We start from the raw sequence: 24,025 nt of genomic DNA, 5'->3' as shown, positions 1-24,025 counted from the left end.
TCAGTTAACTCTAGGGGCTTGATTCACAAAAGAGTGCTAACTGTTAGCACGGGCTTTTTCGCATTGCGCGCAATCGTGAATTTACGCACGAAACGATAAAGTTTTTGCACGCAAACGCAAATTTTTGCGGAAAACTATATCAATTTTGCGGGAAAATTCACGTTTGCACGCGAAAACGTAAATTTGCGATCGCGCGCAATGCGAAAATTCGCGCGAAAATGCCCGTGCTAACAGTTAGCACTCTTTTGTGAATCAAGCCCTATGTGTAGCTCTGTGTGTGACAGAGAGAGAGAGCTCCCAACAGCTGAAGATCCTGTGTCCTGTGTTTCTGACTGAGGTGTCTGAAGAGAGCAGAGGAAATGTAACTAATTGTCACAGCTTTTCATACTGTTTTTGCTTTCAGAGTTTGATATGTTTGATATTTGCTTTCTGTAGTCTGATATGCAACTCTGGCTGTGCATTGAAGCAGACACCCCTTCTGCAATTGATTTGTCCCAATATAGCTAAATCCTACCCTCAATAACTTACAGCTTTTGCCTCTGATATTTAAAGGGGAACTTCAGCCTAAACAAACATACTGTCATTAAGTTACATTAGTTATGTTAATTAGAATAGATAGGTAATATAATTTTTTACCCACCCTGTTTTAAAAGAACAGGCAAATGTTTGTGATTCATGGGGGCTGCCATCTTTGTCATGGGGGCAGCCATCTTTTTGGTTGAAAAGAGGTGACAAGGAGCAGGAGACACAGTTCCAACTGTCCTGTGTCCTGATTACCCCTCCCAGCTGCACACGCTAGGCTTCAAATGTCAAATTCAAAATGTAAAAAAACAAAATTTGCACCAAAACAGCAGAACGAAAGCAACAACATCAGAAATCCCATCATGCTTTGCACAGCATCAGGGGAAAAAAGCCCGGGCAGTTTTCTTCTGTGCAGCTAAAAATGAGGCTTGGATAAGTTCTGATGCTGTGAAACTGTTAAAGAAACACCAAGCCTTTTCAGTTCTGCTGAGACGACTTTTAGTCCGGAGGTTCACTTTAACATGAAAAGTAGGAAAATGTTTACACAGCTACTTAGACATTATTTGCACACTGTCATTTTAGAACACTTGGGTATCGATAGTATTCCTTTAAGAGAAAAATTAAATTGGATCGGGCCCTATTACCTTTATTAATGTGCTAATTTTGCTTACATGAAATGTCAATACAAATTTGCAATTACAATTACATTACTTCCAGGTTGAAGGAGGAAGTGTTTGTAGTCACGTGATGCGCATGGACCACATCGTGGGAGGCGCCAGGGATGAACGAAGATGTCAGACAGGTAAGATTGACACCCCCGCCCACCCCGCACAGGTTTACTGGGAGATATCTGGATAGCAACTATCCAGGTATCTCCCGGATCTGGATTTGAGCAGCCCTAATGATGAGTTAAATTTCTAGAATGGGAGCCTTTAAATTGGCCAGCGTAGCCCCAGAGTACGGCTAGGGCTGCACAAGGCCGATCAATCACTCCACATCAAGAGGTTCAACTCCCTGTTGACAAATGCCTGCGTATTCTGGCACTCCGCCTGGAAATGCTCTTTAATATTTACATCATAACCATTTTCTTCTTACTGCTGACATAAGCTTGTTAGAATCAGCCTGCACAAACCAGTCAGACTCTAGCCATCACTTTTACTGCACAAAGTGGCAAATCAAGAGAACGTTTTTCTATTGGTGGGTTTGAAGAACACGGACATCTGCCTAATCTACTGTACCCAGGGCTGGATTTACAACTCACACAAGTGTTCTGGTGCCTTAAACTCCACCCCTGAACACAGGCCACACCCCTAAGTAAAATATTCAGAATTCTAATCCATTTCTTACTGTCACTAACTGTCATTAGAATCTTACACTCTAATCACTGTCTCATATCATCCTTAGTGACATAAGACAAGGATTAGGGCGTAAGTGCCTAAGGTAATTGATATGAGGCAGGGATTAGACTGTAAGCTCCTGAGGTCAGTGATCTGAGGAGTGGTGGCCACCTCTCCCACCTAAGGGCGCCTGTAGGCACGTGTCTACAGTGCCTTATGGTAAATCCGGCCCTGACTATAGCCTGCATGATATAGGCCAGGCCAATCCTTGGTGCAAGAGTAATTGCTCACTCTACTGTGTGAACACCGACAACACAGTGCCCGACCCGCCGAAAATGCGAAATTAGATTCTGTGTGAACAATTAAAAAAAAAAAATCAAAATACATAGTTTTTGAGAAAATTTATTTTAACAAAAGTTCTAAGAAAAATGTTTTGTGTGTGTATGGGGGGGGGGGGAGACAGAGGTGATGCAGAGGGGGACACTGAGGGAACAGGGAGACAGAGGTGACATAAGGGGGGGGCAGAGGTGTCACAGAGAGGGGAACACTGAAGGCACAAGGGAACAGAAGTGATGCAGAGAGGAACAATGGAGGCACAGGAGAGAACAGATGAGGTACGTGGGACAGAGATGGCACAGTGTTTCGGAGTCAGGTAAGGAACAAACCTACAGTCTCGTTTGTTATCCGGGAACTACCTGTACAGGCTATTTTGTTGCTACAGGTAGAAATCTCAATCCGGATTGGAAAGCAACAGCAAATCAAAAACAATCTGCAAAACTGTGTGACCATTCACAGTACAGCTAGCTATGCATTCCTGCAAATTGTGATGTAACACGGCCGGGAACATTCCGGAGAGGGAACCTCCGGCGCAGTGCTGATTTTTTGAGATTGGACGTGTTGGCAAATTAAGACCAATTTTATCGAGAATTGTATGGTTTTTGATGGATTGTGAAATTGTATTCAACCAGAAAAAAATGTATATGTAACTTTTCAGTACATTTTTCTCTCAATTTTTCTAACTAATTTTTTCGGAGTTTACGATCTTTTAAATTGCAGCAATCTCAAAAATACGTGTGTGGTACCGCGAAGATTCTGATCAAAACTTCCGACCAATCGGAAAATTGGATCAGAATGCTCAAATCGAATCAAAATAAAAAAAAATGTATGGTGTGTGGCCACCTTTAGAGATGATTGGGGATCAATGAATGATATTCTCATTTTCCAACAGTGCGTCCTGATCGCTGGCAAGGAGAGAACAGCCAGGCATAATTCACCCAAAGCTTTCAGAAACCTCATCATATTTGCAGGACAACACAAAACCATCTTCTCTCTATTCCCGCTCTGTCCTACAGGTGGAGCTGATAAACAGGAAACCGTAAGGTTGAAGAACGTCAAGGCTCAATTAGACACAAAATTGAAAAGAGACAATTCTCAAAGCAATCCCATTGATTAGTGTAAATTAAGTATTACTTGAGGAGCCGAGCTTTACAAATTCAAAATCCCATTGTGTAGCTCACCTTGTCTGCAGCTGTTCGCTTATCCATACCGGCCTAAGACCTCTGTCTCTTTGCTAATCTCCCTCCCCTTACCAGAAAGAGGTCTTACAGCTGCTCACCACATACATTCTGAGAACTACAAGTCCTGTCTTCTCATTCAGACACATAGGTATTGATTCAGTGAGCTTTTCTTGTGCCATTAACCCCTGGGCCCATATGCAATTCACTTTTTCACCTGGGTTTTCTCCTAGGAGATAATTTTTCATCTTCGATTAAAAATAACTTTCAATAACTTTTCAACTAAAAAAGTGCCAAAAAGTAGGTTAAAAGGTACTATCAAAATTATTTTGAGTCTTTTCTTGCTTAAGGCTTCTTGCACACAGGGACGTTACAGGCGCACGTTAGTGCAGCCTGTAACGCTCCCCCAACGCACAGCAATGTAACACAAGTGGGCTGTTCACACTGCCCACGTTGCGTTACATTGTAACGCAGCAAAGTGCTGCATGCTGTGCGTTCTAGGCGGCTAAGCCGCGTTAGACTGTTTGCACATGCTCAGTCATGTTGGGGAGGAGGGGAGAGCGGCCGGGCACATGGCTAATTAATATTCACTGCACTCAGTGACGTGCAGTGTTTACTTCCTGGAGCGGCCGCTCTGTGCGGCGATTGGCCGGGCGGGACCACGTGATGCCGCATGCATCCAAGAGTATGCGTCACGGCATCACGGACACCAGAGTGAGCTGCACAACACGGCTCACTCCGACGTCCACACCAGAGAGCACCAGGCGTTGCCTTAGGGGCACGGTATGTGCCCTATAACGTCCCCTAAACGCAACGTCCTGTCACTAGCCTAAAAGGCATTTTATTGACAAGCTTAAAAATATCACTCCTGAGAAAACTCAGTAGAAAAAGAAAAGAAATTGCATACGGGCCCTGGCACCTAAAGCTCATACACACGCTCGACCGCCTGAAATGAACAAGGAATGACGAGACACCCGAGAATCATTCAAAAAAGGTCTCCCGCATGTGGTAAAAGACATCAATTATCGTATATGTAGACCGATCCATCCTGCTTCAGATGATAATTGGTGTTAATCGTTCATATCGAACAATAACAATCGCTCCATTAAAACTACTCACATGTGGCTAGTTATGCACTTTCAGGGTCCTCATTTAAATGCTTCCAAACTGATCGTCGGATGGTCATTGTGCCATCGTTGAATTCAACCGTGCTCTGGGCTCGCTTATTCGCTCAATGATTGCGCTGTGTGCATAGTGTGAGTCACGCAAACTATGTAATGAACATTACGTATTCTCTCAAAACGCGCTGTAAACCTTATGTGCGAGCACATCAATTTTACCACAATTAAGTGGATATAACCCATAGTATTATGTAATTGTTCTAAAACTAGGGCATCAGTATCCTACATTCATTGTGTAAGAGCACGTACAACATGGTTGACCTTTTGTAAGTTGTGTTCCCATAGCAATTTGCTGCGAGTTCTGTATCCAAGCGCTCAACATTTATAAACATCAAACTTATATGTCTAAGAGCTAAATATATATCATGGTATAAAAAGGGGTTGATAGAAAGGAGGGGGGGGGGGGCATGTTGTCAGAAATATATCTTTATGAACAAGTTGTTATTGTTTTTTAGGTAATCTCAAGTAGCTGTAAGAATTATAATTAGGAAAAAATACTGTATAACACATGTAACTGTTTGCATCCTAATATAATTTGAAGTATGTATCTAATAGTCCTACAGTAGTCATAATTAGGACAAGTATACAGGATCTTCTCAAAAAATTAGCATATTGTGATAAAGTTCATTATTTTCTGTTATGTACTGATAAACATTAGACTTTCATATATTTTAGATTCATTACACACAACTGAAGTAGTTCAAGCCTTTTTATTGTTTTAATATTGATGATTTTGGCATACAGCTCATGAAAACCAAAAATTCCTATCTCAAAAAATTAGCATATTTCATCCGACCAATAAAAGAAAAGTGTTTTTAAAACAAAAAAAGTCAACCTTCAAATAATTATGTTCAGTTATGCACTCAATACTTGGTCGGGAATCCTTTTGCAGAAATGACTGCTTCAATGCGGCGTGGCATGGAGGCAATCAGCCTGTGGCACTGCTCAGGTGTTATGGAGGCCCAGGATGCTTCGATAGCGGCCTTAAGCTCATCCAGAGTGTTGGGTCTTGCGTCTCTCAACTTTCTCTTCACAATGTCCCACAGATTCTCTATGGGGTTCAGGTCAGGAGAGTTGGCAGGCCACTTGAGCACAGTAATACCATGGTCAGTAAACCATTTACCAGTGGTTTTGGCACTGTGAGCAGGTGCCAGGTCGTGCTGAAAAATGAAATCTTCATCTCCATAAAGCTTTTCAGCAGATGGAAGCATGGAGTGCTCCAAAATCTCCTGATAGCTAGCTGCATTGACCCTGCCCTTGATAAAACACAGTGGACCAACACAAGCAGCAGCTGACATGGCACCCCAGACCATCATTGACTGTGGGTACTTGAGACTGGACTTCAGGTATTTTGGCATTTCCCTCTCCCCAGTCTTCCTCCAGACTCTGGCACCTTGATTTCCGAATGACATGTAAAAGTTGCTTTCATCCGAAAAAAGTACTTTGGACCACTGAGCAACAGTCCAGTGCTGCTTCTCTGTAGCCCAGGTCAGGCGCCTCTGCCGCTGTTTCTGGTTCAAAAGTGGGTTCATGCTTCCATCTGCTGAAAAGCTTTATGGAGATGAAGATTTCATTTTTTTACCACGGCCTGGCACCTGCTCACAGTGCCAAAACCACTGGTAAATGCTTTACTGACCATGTTATTACTGTGCTCAATTGGCCTGCCAACTCTCCTGACCTGAACCCCATAGAGAATCTGTGGGATATTGTGAAGAGAAAGTTGAGAGACGCAAGACCCAACACTCTGGATGAGCTTAAGGCCGCTATCGAAGCATCCTGGGCCTCCATGACACCTGAGCAGTGCCACAAGCTGATTGCCTCCATGCCACGCCGCATTGAAGCAGTCATTTCTGCAAAAGGATTCCTGACCAAGTATTGAGTGCATAACTGAACATAATTATTTGAAGGTTGACTTTTTTGTTTTAAAAACACTTTTCTTTTATTGGTCGGATGAAATATGCTAATTTTTTGAGATAGGAATTTGGGGTTTTCATGAGCTGTATGCCAAAATCATCAATATTAAAACAATAAAAAAGCTCAAACTACTTCAGTTGTGTGTAATGAATCTAAAATATATGAAAGTCTAATGTTTATCAGTATATTACAGAAAATAATGAACTTTATCACCATATGCTAATTTTTTGAGAAGATCCTGTATATCCATTGTGGTCTTGAACTGATAAAACACTTTGCCTTCTTGGTGTGAACTTAAGTAATAGTTTGTGTTCTTGCTATGAAATAAAGCAGATGTTAGTCTTCTTAATACATTTTTTTTTACAAGAGTAACGTGTAGAATACAGCGGGTACACCTACAGCATACATGATGGCGCCAGGAAATTTGGGTGCAGGGCAAAGCTGAAAAACTTCTCACCCTGCTCCTGCAAAAGTCGGTAATTACTATCTCCCCTCCAGACCGCCATGGACTGAGGGGGAAAATTTAATTTGCTGTTTTTAAAGTAATATGGGCTCCATCTTTTGACTGCGCCCAAATTACAGTCTGAGCGCCGCTATAGCCTATGGCCTATGGCTGGGCATGGTGCGCCAAAATTTCCCTGTGCTGTTTTGCGCTGTCTCGCACCTACATGGGACATGCCAACACATCTCTTCCCAATATACATATATATAAATACACTGATTCATGTGATTCTCATGTACCAAGAGTGCATAAATATGGGCTCAGAAGAAAGTTCAGTAGTAGGACACACTTATAAAAACATCCTACACCTTAAGCCCCGTCTACACGGAGCGATGTGACTGCGATGTGACTTATCAATCGAGCCGCTGATGCGGCTCAATTGATAAGATCCGACAGGTCCGATCTCGCCGCCGCCGATTCCCTGCTCGTTCCCCACGAGCGGACAAAGGCAGGGACTCGAGCGTAAGATAAGCGGCGCCGGCGGGGACAAGGAGGGATCGAATCTGACACACGCGGGGCGAGCAGAGACGCGGCGGGTACGCACGGGGATGCGGCAGAGGCGATCCAGCGGCTAACCGAGCCGACGGATCGCTACGTGTAGACCCAGCTTAAAAGAGAACCCGAGGTGGGTTTTAATAATCCTATTAGCACACAGAGGCTGGCACTCTGCTGCTATTCTGACATTAGCACTCTGTTGCTATACTGTTTCCCCCCAGGCCCCCTATGCTCTGCTGTCCCCCATAAATCACACAGCCTGCTAGCGACATCGCTAGCAGGCTGTTTACATTTTTACTGTCACTCTTGCCGCTCCACCACCTCCTCTATATCACCACTCCCCGCCTGCGTCCCTTCCCTCCAATCAGCGGAGAATGAAGGGACGCAAGCGGGGAGCGGCGACATAGAGGAGGCGGGGGAGCGGCGCTAAATGGCAATGCAGATGTAAACAGCCTGCTAGCGATATCGCTTACACAGGTGTGTGATCTAGGGGGGATAGCAGAGCGCAGGGGGGGGGGAGGCCTGGGGGGAAACAGTATAGCAACAGAGGCTGGGCATTATATGCAGACCCAGCCTCTGTGTGCTAATTGGATTATTAGAACCCACCTCAGGTTCTCTTTCATGGCTCCCTTTAACAAGAGATGGTGAAGTATGACTTTAACTTTATGTACTCAGATGACCAATGCTGTTTATCTATCATGTTAGAGACTTTTATCCCAATGTCGATTATAACCGTTTATTGTACTTTTTGTATATTCTTTGTATATGCAGTGACTAAAAAATACATTTTTATATAAAATAATTCTAATCTAAAACTCTAGTTCTTTCATTGGTGATATCTGTGATATTACAAATACGTACTGTTGGAATGACAGTGGCTGAGATCCCATCTGCAAGGCTCCAGGAGAATTGATGCTTAATTAAGTTTAGTATTCTCCACAGCTGGATTACTTATTTTATATAGGAAACTGGCAATGAGAGTCTCAGAGAGTCACAGTTAACAGAAGCCAACACAGGGAAGCATGGCTGTCCCTGAGAACAGTATTTGCGGTATAAAGCAAGGAGTGTTCTGTAATGATCAGTTTGAAAGTAACTGTGGAACAAATGTGTCCACAACATTTCTAATATGAGCATATCCCTTGTTTTGTTTTGTTGTTTTTTAAAGACAATTTGCAGGCCTATTCAGTTTTTGGCCTGTTTAAAGTGTATACTACTTTGTTTACAAGAAGCTACGATTGTCTGATTGGCTGTGGTAAAAATATGTGTTACCACCCTAAATTGAGAGTGTAATGGTCCATTTTTTTTTAACTAAGTGTTCTCTCACTAGGGTGTTTAAGAACTTCCTTTTCAAATTCTGGTACCTAAAAAGTTCCACCCTCTAAAACATTCCATTCCTGAGAAAAAAATCACTGTCCTCTGTGCGATATGTAAAATACCACCTTAACTCATTTCGGGCCAACCTGCTCTAGCCCCTTAAGGACCAGAGCCCTTTTTTTCATTTTTTTTTCTTTCTTTCCGATCACTGTGATTGGCTCACAGTGATCAGAAGCCAATTAAAATGGCTCCTGACCGAGGTACGGAACTCAGATATCTTTAGACAGATGAGTTTTGTGCAGGAGAGGACGTGTGATTGTGTCCCATGCATGTGAGCCACCAGCGTAAAAACTTTGCCGCACCAGGCATAGGCACTCACAAGTGTGGCGTAGTTTTAACTGATCTAAACAATATTGTTGTGTTTCAATTTCATTTCTGTTAAGATCATAATAAGATATTTTACGATGATATTTGTTTCAGAATATGACAAGTGTTGTTGAAGTTGTGAGCACCTTCTAGTATCAATTTTGTCTTTTTTTGTTTTCCCTCCTTCTCTTTGTCTCTTTTATCTCTCCCTCCTTTTTTTCCTCCAGTGTTCTCCTTGTTATATTGCCTGATGAAGCGGGATGTTGGCCTGTGAAAACGCATTGCATCACTATTGGAGAATTGTTTTAAATAAATACATTTATAGATCTTACGGCTGAATTAGCCTGGTCAGTTGTTTATCTGGGGAAGGTGAATCCACCCATTTCCCTCCTTTTAGACGGTTTTTAACCCATTTTATACTTGTTTGGCGCCTCTATGACCCTTGTTATTCAATTTTAACTAGCGGTGGTCCCGAAGCGGCTAACATCATTTTATAGTTTGTCTCAATCATATGTGTTGATGGAACCTCGAGTTATAACTTTCAGGTCTGACAAATATTCAGTGACTCTCCTATGGGAAATTGTTTTACTACCTTACACCACTGGATGTTGATTACATCTCAGCAAAAACCTGATGGAGAATGGAACAGTCTCCTGCCCCTGCTAGCTTTGTGCCACTCAATGCAGGAAAAGCCATGTGGCCATGGAACCCCACCCCTTCTCCCCCCCCCCCTCCCCCTCCCAATTAATACTGCCTTTCCTGATCCCAGTTTTGACTGATAAACTTTGAGAAAGCTTAATGTGGGTTAGTGGATCACTGATGGATCAAAGCAGGGGTGTAACTGCAGGAGAGCAGCTCCTGCAACTGCAGGATGGCCCAGAGCTGTGAGAGTCCCCAACTACTAATCTTCCCTGCCCCCAATAAACTTCCCATCCTTCACATCAGGTGTTGTCGTGGCTACACTGGTTATGGGTATGAAGAGTAGGATGGCCACACTTGCTTTATGCATCTTGCAAGGCTGTGAGGGTCACCAAGGGGAGGCAAGGGAAGGGGTGTGAGCATTGGGGAGTCCAATCAAAGTTTTGCTGGGGGGAGGGGCATACTTTGTAGTTACACCCCTGGATCAAAGTGTTTGAATCAGCTTCAGATAGGAATTACATTTGACTAGAAGAGAGCAGGGATGAGCTAAACCGCCTCTGTCTTTCTCCCGTGACTTTCCTGGAACCTCAGGTGGTACCGCCAATTTTCACCAAAACAGTCAATTACGCTGAATCCGCAAACGGTTAATATCTAGAACCACCGAATTTGCAATGTATGTTTAAGAGAACAGTGGGAACAAGGGTGATCCCTAGCAAAAGCGGACACCGTAACGATAAGCGGTAACAGCGTACTGACCCACAGGAAACCCCAGCAGGAAATCCACTGCTGTTTCTGGGAATATAGGTTGCTTTTCAATACTGATGGGGAGATACATTATCTGTCATTTAACCATTTCTGCCGACCGGACGTGAAGCTCACGTCCGGGCGGCTGCTCTGCTGCACTTCGGCGCGCTCCCACGTGCGATCGCGGGCACGCCCCCGTGCTGTCCCCCGGTAGCCCTGGGATCAGTGAACGGGAACATGGTTCCCGATCACTGATCTGTGTCCCCAGCAGAAAAACCAAAGCGCTCTTACAAGAGGCTTCAGTCTTTCTGCACGTAAAATTTCCCACGTCACCCTTGTGCTTTGGGTTAGCAAGAAGCACAAGGAGGAAAAAGAAACTCAAGGTGGCCATCTTGTGGCCAAATAGTAAAACTACATCTACATATCTTTTACATTACAATTTACACATATAATAACATTAAAAATTAACTGTTTATTTCCCACACCAAAATATTACCCAAATAAAATTTTTAATGGAAAAAAAATTACAATTAAAAAAAAAAAAAGACGTAAGTAGTTACGTAAGGGTCTGAACTTTTTAAATATGCATTTGAAGGGGGTATACTACAAAAAAAAATTTAAATTATAAGCTTGTAAATAGTGATGGATGCAAAACGGAAAAAATGCACCTTTATTTCCAAATAAAATATTGGCACCATACATTGTGATAGGGACAAAATGTAAATGGTGTCATAACCGAGACAAATGGGCAAATAAAATACATAGGTTTTAATTGTGGTAGCGTGGATTATTTTAAAGCTATAATGGCTAAAAACTGAGAAATAATGATTTTTTTCAATTTTTTTCTTATTAATCCTGTTAAAATGCATTTATACAAAAATAATTCTTAGCAAAATGTACCACCCAAAGAAAGCCTAATTAGTGGCGGAAAAAACAAGATATAGATCAATAAATTGTGATAAGTAGTGATAAAGTTATTAGCGAATAAATGGGAGGTGAAAATTGCTCTGATGCATAAGATGAAAAATCCTCACGGGCTGAAATGGTTAATCACATTTGGTAAAAAAAATTTCCTTTTGTACAGTTAAAATTGATTTTCTCAAAAACTAGAATTTCTTTGTAACGAATGGTGTCAACACGCAGAGAGAATCTGATTATTGGTGATCTGCAGAATCACCAGCAATGCAGATATACACCAGATTATGGATGATCTGCAGAATCACCAATAATCCAGGTATGTCTAACCTCTGGACACCTGAGATATGAGTGTTTGGTGTAACAGTAGCACTTTGTGTGAGAACCACCAGAGGAGCTGAAGGTTAGAAGAAGAAAGGAATTCACCCCAGACTGTGGGTGAATCCCTATAGCCTAAAGGCTCCCTAGGAGAGGGGCCTAGGCTAGGTTGCAGGATGCCCTGCTGCTAAGATGAACAGACTTGCCCTAACTGGATGTGAGATCCTAGCTCTCTACACCCCTGAAACGGGCTAAGGTAATACAAGTATTCAGTGCTAGTCTTGGGAGTGAGGTCCGTAGTCACAACACCCTGGAACTAGTCTATAGCATAACATAGCATTGACACAGTATCCTAGGCTTGGGTGTGAGGTCCGTAGTCACAACACCCTGGAACTAGTCTATAGCATAACATAGCATTGACACAGTATCCTAGGCTTGGGTGTGAGGTCCGTAGTCACAACACCCTGGAACTAGTCTATAGCATGACATAGCATTGACACAGTATCCTAGGCTTGGGTGTGAGGTCCGTAGTCACAACACCCTGGAACTAGTCTATAGCATGACATAGCATTGACACAGTATCCTAGGCTTGGGTGTGAGGTCCGTAGTCACAACACCCTGGAACTAGTCTATAGCATAACAAAGCATTGACACAGTATCCTAGGCTTGGGTGTGAGGTCCGTAGTCACAACACATTGGAACTAGTCTATAGCATAACATAGCATTGACACAGTATCCTAGGCTTGGGTGTGAGGTCCGTAGTCACAACACATTGGAACTAGTCTATAGCATAACATAGCATTGACACAGTATCCTAGGCTTGGGTGTGAGGTCCGTAGTCACAACACCCTGGAACTAGTCTATAGCATAACATAGCATTGACACAGTATCCTAGGCTTGGGTGTGAGGTCCGTAGTCACAACACCCTGGAACTAGTCTATAGCATAACATACGAGAATAATCTAGCTCAGTGTGAATTCCCAGGTCCTCCTGGTTCTAACACACTGTATGATCTGACTGAGGTCTGTGTGCTAACACATAAAGCATTCGCAACAGCAGACAACGTGAGACTGAGGGACGAGTGGTTATATAGTGCAGCGCTGATCAGCGCCGCCCAGTCCCTTCCAGCCAATCCGCATACATTCTGGGATCAGCAGACCAAAGGAGTCAGCTGATCCGTCTCTGCTTCCCATAAAGCTTCTGTCTAGCCACGCGCGTGTATTCCTCAGCCTATGTGCACAGGAAGGCTGAACCAGATCAGACACATGTCACCGCGCGTAAACCACCGGACTGGACGCGGAAGTAGCCGCCACGCCGTCAGAGCACGCGGCGGCTATTCCGCAATCCTTCACATTCTTCCCCTTGTTCCCACTGTTCACTTTCACATAACTACCGATAGCATATTCTAACATTTACGGGTCTTTGCTATTAACTGCTAAAGTCTGCGATATTACAATTTCACCCCAAAACCTGCCGGTGAGTTTGCAGAAATGTTAAATGTGAATTATAACGCGAAATACACTTCAGTACCACAAAAAAGCGAAATGGGCTAATTTGCCCCAAATTCAAGTTTGGGAATTTCCCCAGCTCATCCCTAGTGGAGAGGAGCTATTATCGTAATGCTAGCAGGAAATTAGGGCTCGAATGAAAAAAAGAAAGAGGAGTGTAATAACAGGAGTATTCAAATAAAACATTAACTAGTGAGAACAATGGAAATAACAGCACAAATCTTGAAAAAATAAATTTCAATGAACATATTAGATTGACACTGTAGTGGTTCCTTACATATAAATTCACTGTTGTATCCTGATTAATATTAGCAAAGATTTTTCCTCCTGCAACTCACTCAAGCTTGTTTATATTGACTTCCAAGTAAGTGGTCAAGTGACTCCTCCCCCTCTCTACTGATGACTCATGGGGCTTGATTCACAAAGCGGTGCTAACAGTTAGCACGCTGGTGAAAAGCCCTTTATCATGCCTAAACTCAGTTTAGGCATGATAAGTTTAGGTGTGATAAGTTTAGGTGTGATAAGTTTAGGCATGATAAGTTTAGGTGTGATAAGTTTAGGCATGATAAGTTTAAGCGCCAACTACGTTAGCACCGCAGTGCACAGCTGATCAAAAGTTTTACGCTAGCAAAGTCTGGTGCACTTCGTATAAAGTTTAATGGCGCTGCTTTGCGTGCGGGACTTTGCAAGCGATCTAAACTTATCTAAACTTAACATGCCTAAACTTATCACACCTAAACTTATCACAGCTAAACTTATCATGCCTAAACTGGCTTTTCACCAGCATGGTGCAATGGTTATCACGCCTAAAGTATTTTAGGCATGCTAACTGGGTTAGCACCGCTTTGTGAATCGAGCCCATGCTGTCTTCTCTCCTACATTCAGAGACCTGACAGCATGAGCCTGATTCACAAAGCGGTGATAACTCAGTTATCACGCCTAAAAGACTTTAGGCATGATAACCTTTGCACCACACTGGTGAAAAGCCAGTTTAGGCGTGATAAGTTTAGGTGTGATAAGTTTAGGTGTGATAAGTTTAGGCATGCTAAGTTTAGATAAGTGTAGATAGCGTGCAAAGTCCCGCACGCAATGCAGCGCCATTAAATTCAATGCAAAGTGCACCAGACTTTGCTAGCGCAAAACTTTTGATCAGCTGTGCACTGCGGTGCTAACGCAGTTGGTGCTTAAACTTATCATGCCTAAACTTATCACACCTAAACTTATCATGCCTAAACTTATCACACCTAAACTTATCACACCTAAACTTATCATGCCTAAACTGAGTTTAGGCGTGATAAAGGGCTTTTCACCAGGGTGCTAACTGTTAGCACTGCTTTGTGAATCAGGCCCTATGGGCTCGATTCACAAAGCGGTGCAAAGTGTTAGCACCATGGTGAAAAGCCCTTTATCATGCCTAAACTCAGTTTAGGCATGATAAGTTTAGGTGTGATAAGTTTAGGTGTGATAAGTTTAGGCATGATAAGTTTAGGTGTGATAAGTTTAGGCATGCTAAGTTTAAGCGCCAACTGCGTTAGCACCGCAGTGCACAGCTGATCAAAAGTTTTACGCTAGCAAAGACTGGTGCACTTTGTATAAAGTTTAATGGCGCTGCTTTGCGTGCGGGACTTTGCAAGCGATCTAAACTTATCTAAACTTAGCATGCCTAAACTTATCACACCTAAACTTATCACACCTAAACTTATCACGCCTAAACTGGCTTTTCACCAGCATGGTGCAATGGTTATCATGCCTAAAGTCTTTTAGGCATGCTAACTGGGTTAGCACCGCTTTGTGAATCGAGCCCTAGGGGCTTGATTCACAAAGCGGTGCTAACAGTTTGCACGCTGGTGAAAAGTCCTTTATCATGCCTAAACTCAGTTTAGGCATGATAAGTTTAGGTGTGATAAGTTTAGGTGTGATAAGTTTAGGCATGATAAGTTTAGGTGTGATAAGTTTAGGCATGATGGGCTCGATTCACAAAGCGGTGCAAAGTGTTAGCACCATGGTGAAAAGGCCCTTATCACGCCTAAAGTCACTTTAGGCATGATAAGAAGAAACTCGCGCGAAGTTGCCGCGCGTACGCGCGTACGCGCGTACGCGCGTAAGTGCGCGCGCAACACCCGACGCTTCGCGCGAAGCTCCCATTAAGCCCTATGGGACTTTGCGCGCGCTCTCACGCGCGTACGCGCGAACGCGCTTACGCGCGGTAACTTCGCGCGAAGAGCAGGAAAAATCGGTGATAACTCAGTGGTGAAAAGGTCATCACGCCTAAAGTCTTTTAGGCGTGATAACTGGGTTATCACCGCTTTGTGAATCGAGGCCGATAAGTTTAAGCGCCAACTGCTTTAGCACCGCAGTGCGCAGCTGATCAAAAGTTTTACGCTAGCAAAGTCTGGTGCACTTCGTATAAAGTTTAATAGCGCTGCTTTGCGTGCGGGACTTTGCAAGCGAACTAAACTTATCTAAACTTAGCATGCCTAAACTTATCACACCTAAACTTATCACGCCTAAACTTATCACGCCTAAACTGGCTTTTCACCGGCGTGGTGCAATGGTTATCATGCCTAAAGTCTCTAACTGGGTTATCACCGCTTTGTGAATCGAGCCCTATGAGTCATCAGAAAAGAGGGGTAAGGAGCAATCAAGTCAGGAAGTAAAGCAGAAGATTCCAATACTTATTAGTCTGAACTGCACATTTCCTGTGGCTGGATAAGACAGAAGAATAGATTTTTCAGGGTATGAAAATCTATCTGTGCCTTTATTAAACACTTCAATTTCAGATTATATAACTGGATTCACATGCTAAGGGATCCACTACAGGGCACAACCACTTTGATTCATTTGTATAATTTGTACACTTTGTGGAAACATTAAAAGACCAGGAAATGAACTTACAGCACACAGGAATCCAGAACCGGGCATTGAGTCCAGACCCAGTAACAGACGGGTGATGGAGATCATGTAATCCTTAACAAAGGACTGTGTCATATAGGGAAGAGAGGGAGCAAGATCAGGGTTATAGGAGGATACTACAGGAAAATCAACAGGGTTAATACAGAAAAGGTGTCACAGGAGTAGTCATAGGAGAAGTAACAGAGAAGGGTTATATCAGGACTGCCAACAGAAAAATATGGAGGGGAACTTTACAGGGGACTTGGGTGGTTGGATAAAAACCTGAGACCCTGCAAAACAGAGATGCATTAAAGGGACACTTAAGTCAAACAAAAAAAAAATGAGTTTTACTTCCCTAGGGCTTCCAATTGCCCCCTGCAGCTGTCCGGTGCCCTCGCCGTCTCCTCCGATCCTCCTGGTCCCGCCGGCAGCCACTTCCTGTTTCGGTGACAGGAGCTGACAGGCTGGGGACGCGAGTGATTCTTTGCGTTCCCAGACACATTAGCACCCTCTATGCTGCTATATGGTATATGATATATGCTATAGCAGCATAGATGGCGCTATTGTGGCCAGGAACGCGAAGAATCACTCGCGTCCCCAGCCTGTCAGCTCCTGTCACCGAAACAGGAAGTGGCTGCCGGCGGGGCCAGGAGGATCGGAGGGAGACGGCGAGGGCACCGGACAGCTGCAGGGGGCTATTAGAATCCCCAGGTGAGTAAAACTTTTTTTTTTTTTGACTTAAGTGTCCCTTTAAGGTGAAATGGGGCCCTAGTCAAGTACTGTAGTAGCTTTGGCTCCTCCTTTTGGTAAGTTAAGGTGAGAAAGAGGTCAAGAAAAGTGGCAGCTCCTCCTCCTGGGGCCTCCATTGACAGCCACTAGGCCCCAGGCACCTCACCTGCCTAGATTGCCTTTTAGGTGATCCTGCACTGTGCAAAAGCAAACTTTGGAAGATGAATTGCATAGATAGAGTGAGAATGAGGGCTGTTTACCACTGGTTGCGATTTCTGTGTTTTGTGGACATATGGAAGTCACGCAAGTAAATTATCAATCTCTGTTGATGGCACTTCAATCACCCCCCTCCTCCAGGCTCGCTGCGTAGGGGTAATACTGGACTCAAGTCTCTCATTCAAGCCACACATCAAACTATCCTCCTCTTGTCGGCTCCACGAAAAAAACATCTTACACAGGACAGTACCAAACTTCTGGTGCATGTCCTGATTATCTTATGTCTAGACCAGTCATGGCTAACCTTGGCACTCCAGCTGTGACAAAACTACAAATCCCATCATGCCTCTGCCTCCCCAAGTAATGCTTAGAGCTGTCAGAGTATTGCGATGCCTCATGGGACTTGTAGTTCCGCCACAGCTGAAGTGCTGAGGTTAGCCAAAACTGGTCTAGTCTATTGCAAGTCTCTGCTCTGCGGCCTCCCTGCCAACCGTTTAGCCCCACTAAAGTCCATCAAGAACTCTGCTGCATTTATTGCTGTGCGGGGGAGGGGCGGTTGTGCTTTTTAGGCCAGTTGTATCCAGCATCAGGCGACTCCCGCCGATGCCGGATATCGGGAACTTTGCTGTAGTAGTAAATAGTGATGGAGGCAATGTTGCTCCACCTGCTAGCTGGAAATCAGATGCTAGCATCTCCGTGGAGCATCCGAAGCCATTCCTTGCACAGGCCCTAGGCATGTGCTTTCTGCACCACCTTGTGGTCAGGTTGTGCGTTTCGCTCTTTTGTTAGACTGCTGCCCAGCAGCCACAGAGAAGTGAGCAGACCAAAAGTCTAAGGGCTAGAGCGAATCTGCATGCGTTTTCTGTAGGCAGATTCCCATGGAAACAGTAAAAAAGGGCGCAGGTGGCTAGTGGACAAATCGGGCGCCGCCATTCACTCCCATAATAATTATGGTTTACTGGGCGCCGAACAGGAAAAAAGGGCGCCCGAGAATAATAACGTTTACCAACGGCGCCCGAAGATTTTTCATGTTTTATAACTGCTTGTGATGATTTACGTTTCCTATTTCAATAAAACATTATTTTAAAAGTTATCCCTTAGTGTTTGTAAAACATTATTATTCACGAAACAAAGCGATCAGTACGTAACGTAAATTGTACTATATTTTAGCCCTTACTGTTTTTAAAACATTATTCTACACACAATACAGAGATCTCTAAGGATGGTCTTAGGTTTAGGCACCATCAGGGGGGGTCTTAGGTTTAGGCACCCACAGGGGGGTCTTAGGTTTAGGCACCAACAGGGGGGTCTTAGGTTTAGGCACCAACAGGGGGTCTTAGGTTTAGGCACCAACAGGAGGGTCTTAGGTTTAGGCACCAACAGAGGGCTCTTAGGTTTAGGCACCAACAGGGGGGTTTTAGGTTTAGGCACCAACAGGGGGGTCTTAGGTTTAGGCACCAACAGAGGGCTCTTAGGTTTAGGCACCAACAGGGGGGTCTTAGGTTTAGGCACCAACAGGGGGGTCTTAGGTTTAGGCACCAACAGGGGGGTCTTAGGTTTAGGCACCAACAGGGGGGTTAGGGGTAGGTACAGGGAGGGTTACTTACTAATTTTTTTTTTTAAACGTTATTATACGTTTCACTATTTAAACGGAAGATTAACGTTTTTACAATTGCCGATTTCATGCACATTATTTAATGATTTATAACTTTATAAAACATTAATTTTAAACGAAATACAGTACAATTCATTTTTAAACGTTATCCATGCTTATCGTTTAAAACCCCGCGCCCTTTTTTCCCAGCGCCCCTTTTTAACGTACGCGATTCCCATACCCAATAATAGTCAATGGGCCTGTTTCCACTTGTCAGGAAATCTGTGCGGTGGACTGTGCAGAAAAAATCTGCACAGCAGAGCCATCAGAATTCACACACCGCAAGGCTAGTGTGCAATCCGCCTGTAATGTAATTAATAGGAAAATCGTTGTGTTTTCGCTATGCAAATTTTCCATGCGACATACATTTTCATGTAAAATTAATGTAAAAGCACACAGGCACACATGGTTAAATTCGCATACTTACAAAGATACAGGAAAAGCATGCGTTTTCACGTTAAAATTCGCAAACAATCCATATGTGAATCCCTTTATGTGTTTTCCGCAACGGAATCGCACCACACTAGTGGAAACGTAGCCTGATGATCTCTGTCCGCATATAAGTGCAGCTCAGCTCAGCAGAGGAGAGAGAGAGAGAGAGCAGAAAGCCCCTTCTTCCTCCACTGCTGGAGACACATGCTGCTGATAGTGAGGCATGAAGGCCATGGCTGCACTGTAAAGGGGAGGTGTTTAATCACTTTGAACATGGTGGCTCCCCCAGGACCACCTAACGTCGATCAGCGTAAAGTCCTTGGGGAGTGTTGTGCAGGGGATCGCGCGCACTAATGCGCGTTCATCCCCGCCTTCAGTCTCCCAGTGGCGATCGCCGCTAGTAGACTGTTAGACGGCGAAACCGCCATCTAATAACTTAGTACAGCGCTGCGATCTAAGGCAGTGCTATACTGGGGACAGCCGTGTAAAACAGCTGTCCCCTCCATTGGCTCGGGGGTGATCCGCTGTCATAGGCTGAAGCTGATCCCAGTGATTGGCTGGCGGGGGAGGCAGGGAGCTACAGAAAAAAAACACATTTATTAGAAAAATAATAAAACATATTTATAAAAAAATAAATAAACATTTGGGGGGGGGGGGGGCAATCAGACCCCACCAACAGAGAGAAAAGAGGGGGGGGGGTCACTTGTGTGCTGAGTTGGACCGCCCTGCAGCGAGGCCTTAGAGCTGCAGTGGCCTATTTAGGTAAAAATGGCGTGGTCTTTAGGGGGGTTTAACACTACGGTCCTCAAGTAAGGATAATGATCACCGGTGTGCTTCTAAATGCAGCACAGTTCCTAAGCAAACCTCTCCCTAAGGCAGGTTCATACACTGTGTGGGCCTTTGGGGGCGCAGCGTGCATTTACTTTCCTAAGGGGGGATGCTCAGTAGCCCCCAACACCCCCCACCCCTATATAGAAACCTCCATTTTCTCTGACCCTGTGCAGTAGCCGCAGTGATATCAGGTGTCCCCAGCTGCCTCATTGGCAATACGTGCAGATAGATGTTGTTAACTGATGGGGTTACATCTCCCAGCTAGGAGATGTGATATGTAATGGAATAAGAAGAGATATTTAAAATAAAACCACAGGCAACCATAACACATGTACGTGAGAAAGGATGCTGTTTTTAGGCTCTTTATTACCTAGTTACGCCCCTGGAAACATGACCGTGGCTACTTCAACCCGCAGTTCTGCGGCACAGGGACAGAGAAGATAAAGGCACCCATACAGACAGTAGGGTTACGGAGGGAGCCCACCCCATGGGGAACGATGGGAACTGATGCAAACCGTTGCCAAACGCTTTACTGCTCAGTTTCATTTAGAAAAGCGTTTAGCAATGGCTTAACCTTCCTGGCGGTATGATTCGCGCGGCTGCGCGGCCACGGGAGGGTTTTTTTCACCTTTTTTTTAGCATGTAGCTAGCCTAGCGCTAGCTACATGCTTCCCCCCTCCCTGCGGCGTCCCCCCGTAGCGTAAGATCGCCGCCGGCGCCACTTGCCCATAAGGAATTCCCGTTCTGAACGGTATTTCCTTGAGGGCTTCCCCCGCCGCCATGGCGTCGACGTCGTGACGTCACAGGGAGTTCTGATCCACCCCATAGCGCAGCCTGGCGGCGATTGGCCAGGCTGCGCAAGGGGTATGCGAGGGGGGATAGAGTTTTAGATACACAGAGATAGATAGATAGATAGATAGATAGATAGATACACCCCTTTTTCCTGATTTGGGCTGGATGCTGACAGGGAAACCAAAGGGCAGAACAGCACCTGGTGAGGAGGCGGAGCTAGCAGAGAGTAGTGCACAATTAATTAGGGCCATACCAGTACACACAGACTCCCAACAGGCAAGCTCTGTACCCCATGAGTCAGGCAGAAGCAGCAGAGCAGGTTGCTGTTGCTGCCCCCTACAGTCTGCTGCCCTTAATCACAGGATTCAGTCTGCTTCATGGTAGGGCCGTCCCTGGTCACACCTAGATTCCATGATTTGGGACGTTAGATAACCCCTCAGTTTCTGGTGGCAGCCCAAGTAATACAGGAAGATGTAGGAAGGGTTGAATGAAGCATTAGTACAGTTCTATGGAGCAACAGAGGTATCCACAGGATGAGGATATGTGGAGAAACAGTCAAAGCTAGGATTCATGGTGAGTACCTGATACAGAAGCGTGTCCAACATGCTGACGCTGAAGACCTTCCCAGCAGCAAAGGGCAGTCTGAACATGAAGACCAGGTTAGATCCTCGTTCACGCTCCCTCTGCGAGAGGACAGAGCTTTGAGGGAGTGATTAGGAAGAGGAGCAGAAGAGACAGGGAGGAGACAGACATCAGAGAGACAGTCAGAGGTGAACAGGAAGACAGTCACAGGATGTACCTTCTCCAGCTTAGACAGCACCACCGAGTATTTATCTTTGGCCTTGAATTGCATGAACCTCATGTTCGCTGGATGTGTCAGTTCTGTAATAATGTTTAATCCCGGGAATAGCCTGGAGAAGGAAAGGGAATAAGAGGTGTAAATCTTACTAATAATAAAGCATATTTTCACCATTAAATCAAGCCTCCGGTGCTGAAACATTATACTGCAGAACTTGAGAACGTAGGACTGGCCGTTGGTTTTAGGCCTGTCACTACAATTACAATTCACGTGAATCCATAGGACAAATGTCAACATTTTCAAACTGCATTCTCAGTGGTGTATAGATCACCATAGCAACCACAGAGGTTGCTATAGGGATCAGGGCCAAGGTCCTGTTCAGACCTGCTTTTAATAATATGCTCAATAATAAATATTCCACTCCCTCACTTTTAAGTATATTAAAATGCAGCACAGGCTAGTGGGGTGATTTGCAAATGATTTGATAGGTGGCGATACCACCCTGTCTTTCTCCTTATAGTCCTAGATAACCAAACGTGGTGAGGTGGAGGGATACACATTGTTATTGACTAGCATTGAATGGAAAGGTGGGTTGTGACTGACAAAGAGGACCTGGTGAAGATACTGTGGATTTGAGGCTGTAGCAGATGTTGCAGGTGCCAGAAGAGAGGCAGTGTAGGAATGGTGTTGGTGGTGGGGGTACAATGTACTTACTGGACAGGCCTTGCCATGTTGCCTCTTAAACTCAACACTGCCCAGCACTTACAACCCACCAGTTGTTTGGCCTCCACACACTCCCAAGCCACAAGGGAACTATTCTCCTTAAGAGGAAAGGAGCATAAAGTGGCATAAGGAGTGAAGGCTCCTCACCTATGTTCCACCCTCTAGGGAATTACTTCTCTTAAAGGTAAAGGGGGGGGGGGGGAGTACAGAGCTTTTAAAGGAAATGAGAGGGGTATGGAGGCTACCATATTTATGTCCTTTTAATACCAGTTTCCTGGCTGTCCTGTTGATCCATTGCCTCTAATACTTTAAGCCATAGACCCTGAACAAGCATGCAGATCAGACATTTCTGAAAATGAGAATGCAATATTCAGTATTCGAGCTGAAGAAAAGACTGGTGGGTGTCAGCATCAATGGTCATTAGTGGACATGGGAGTAAGTGTAGCCAGAAGACTTATTATTCGAAGGTGGAAAGATGCTGAATCTTGTTCTGTACGAGAGTGGGGATTGGAGTTCACATCTTTTCTAAATGACAGGGTATGGGAAAGGACGAGTGGGGATGAGGAGGTGACGGAAGGTACAACTAAATGGGCTACTTTGAAACAGTTATGGGATAATATCTCTGGTTAGCGGTATTATGTAGTTGGGGGGAGAATGTGAGCAAGGAATGATGTGTGTGTGAGAGGGTTGTGGATGTGGGTGGGAAAAGAAGGGGTGGTTGTACGCCATGGGGGGATCTTGGGCATAACAGGCTGGTATGTATGAAGGGTCCCAACAAATGTGTGAGTGGTTGATGGAAAGTGTTTTTTATGCTGTTTGTAAATATAGAGTTTATGGTTGTTATGGTTTGGTAAGGTTTTTTTTTTGTTTTGCTTTTTTTGCAGAACATTAAAATTAAAATAAGCAAACTATGATGCAAATATTTTCCCAACATTAAGAGGGTGGTGATGAATCTTGTTTCTTTGGTTGGGTTAAAGCGCATTGTCGCTACTGATTGTTTGCGGAATAAATTTAAAAAAAAGAAAAGAAAAAAAAAGGGGGGGGGGGGGGGGAGACATTTCTGAAAAGAATCTGACAAGATCAGTTGAATGTTTGTTTTTAGGTGTGTAATTCAGATACTACTACAGCCAAATAGATCAGCAAGACTTCTAGGCAACTGGCATTGTTTAAAAGAAAAGAAAGATGGAAGCTTCTATATACCTCTAGCTTCAGGTTCCCTTTAAGGAAGTCAGGTTGTTTTTATGTTTTTAGTTTGTGGTGTATCCAAAACTCTGCAAGGGGCTCAAGGACTTTCATGTACACCCCGGTGCCTCTTAACCCAATGTGGGTTCATACTGCTAGCAATCGCTACCCACCTCCCATATGACAAGTTCCACTATCTACAGTTTTGTGTTTTAGCTTTCTGGGCCCCCTCCCATGACCTTCACATTTTCTCCCTGTTCAATTTCCCTTTTAGCAGTGTGTCTCCTGATTGGCGTGCCCTCTGTAGTCTGCCCTTAGCTTTGTGGAACTCCTCATTCACCACTGATAGAGACTTATGCTGGGAATACACGAGTCGATTATGGCACTCGATTCTGTGCCCGATCGTTTTGCCCGCTCGATTCTCTTATCTTCCACTTGTTTTCCTTATCTGTTTTCAATTCACTTCAATGACAAATCGAGCTGCAAAACGATTGAATTGTGATCGG

General features: G+C 44.3%; 1 protein-coding gene across 7 annotated transcripts in view; it reads right to left on the bottom strand.

The window, feature by feature from the left end:
• LOC137562723 (potassium channel subfamily T member 2-like) overlaps nt 1-24,025 on the bottom strand; it is a 413,123-nt gene that overhangs the window by 30,956 nt on the left and 358,142 nt on the right. For 5 of the 7 annotated variants that reach the window (XM_068274345.1, XM_068274350.1, XM_068274347.1 and 2 more), the window contains 3 exons: nt 21,615-21,726; nt 21,397-21,498; nt 16,165-16,248 (listed from right to left, as the gene is read on the bottom strand). In XM_068274345.1, coding sequence (XP_068130446.1) covers nt 16,165-16,248; nt 21,397-21,498; nt 21,615-21,726 — 298 coding nt within the window. The remainder of the gene's footprint in view (nt 1-16,164; nt 16,249-21,396; nt 21,499-21,614; nt 21,727-24,025) is intronic. The other 2 variants (XM_068274348.1, XM_068274349.1) reach the window with 2 other exon arrangements.

The sequence above is a fragment of the Hyperolius riggenbachi genome, chromosome 3 (assembly GCF_040937935.1).
Source record: "Hyperolius riggenbachi isolate aHypRig1 chromosome 3, aHypRig1.pri, whole genome shotgun sequence".
Classification (NCBI taxonomy): domain Eukaryota; kingdom Metazoa; phylum Chordata; class Amphibia; order Anura; family Hyperoliidae; genus Hyperolius; species Hyperolius riggenbachi.
This window is presented reverse-complemented; position numbering and strand designations above follow the sequence as displayed.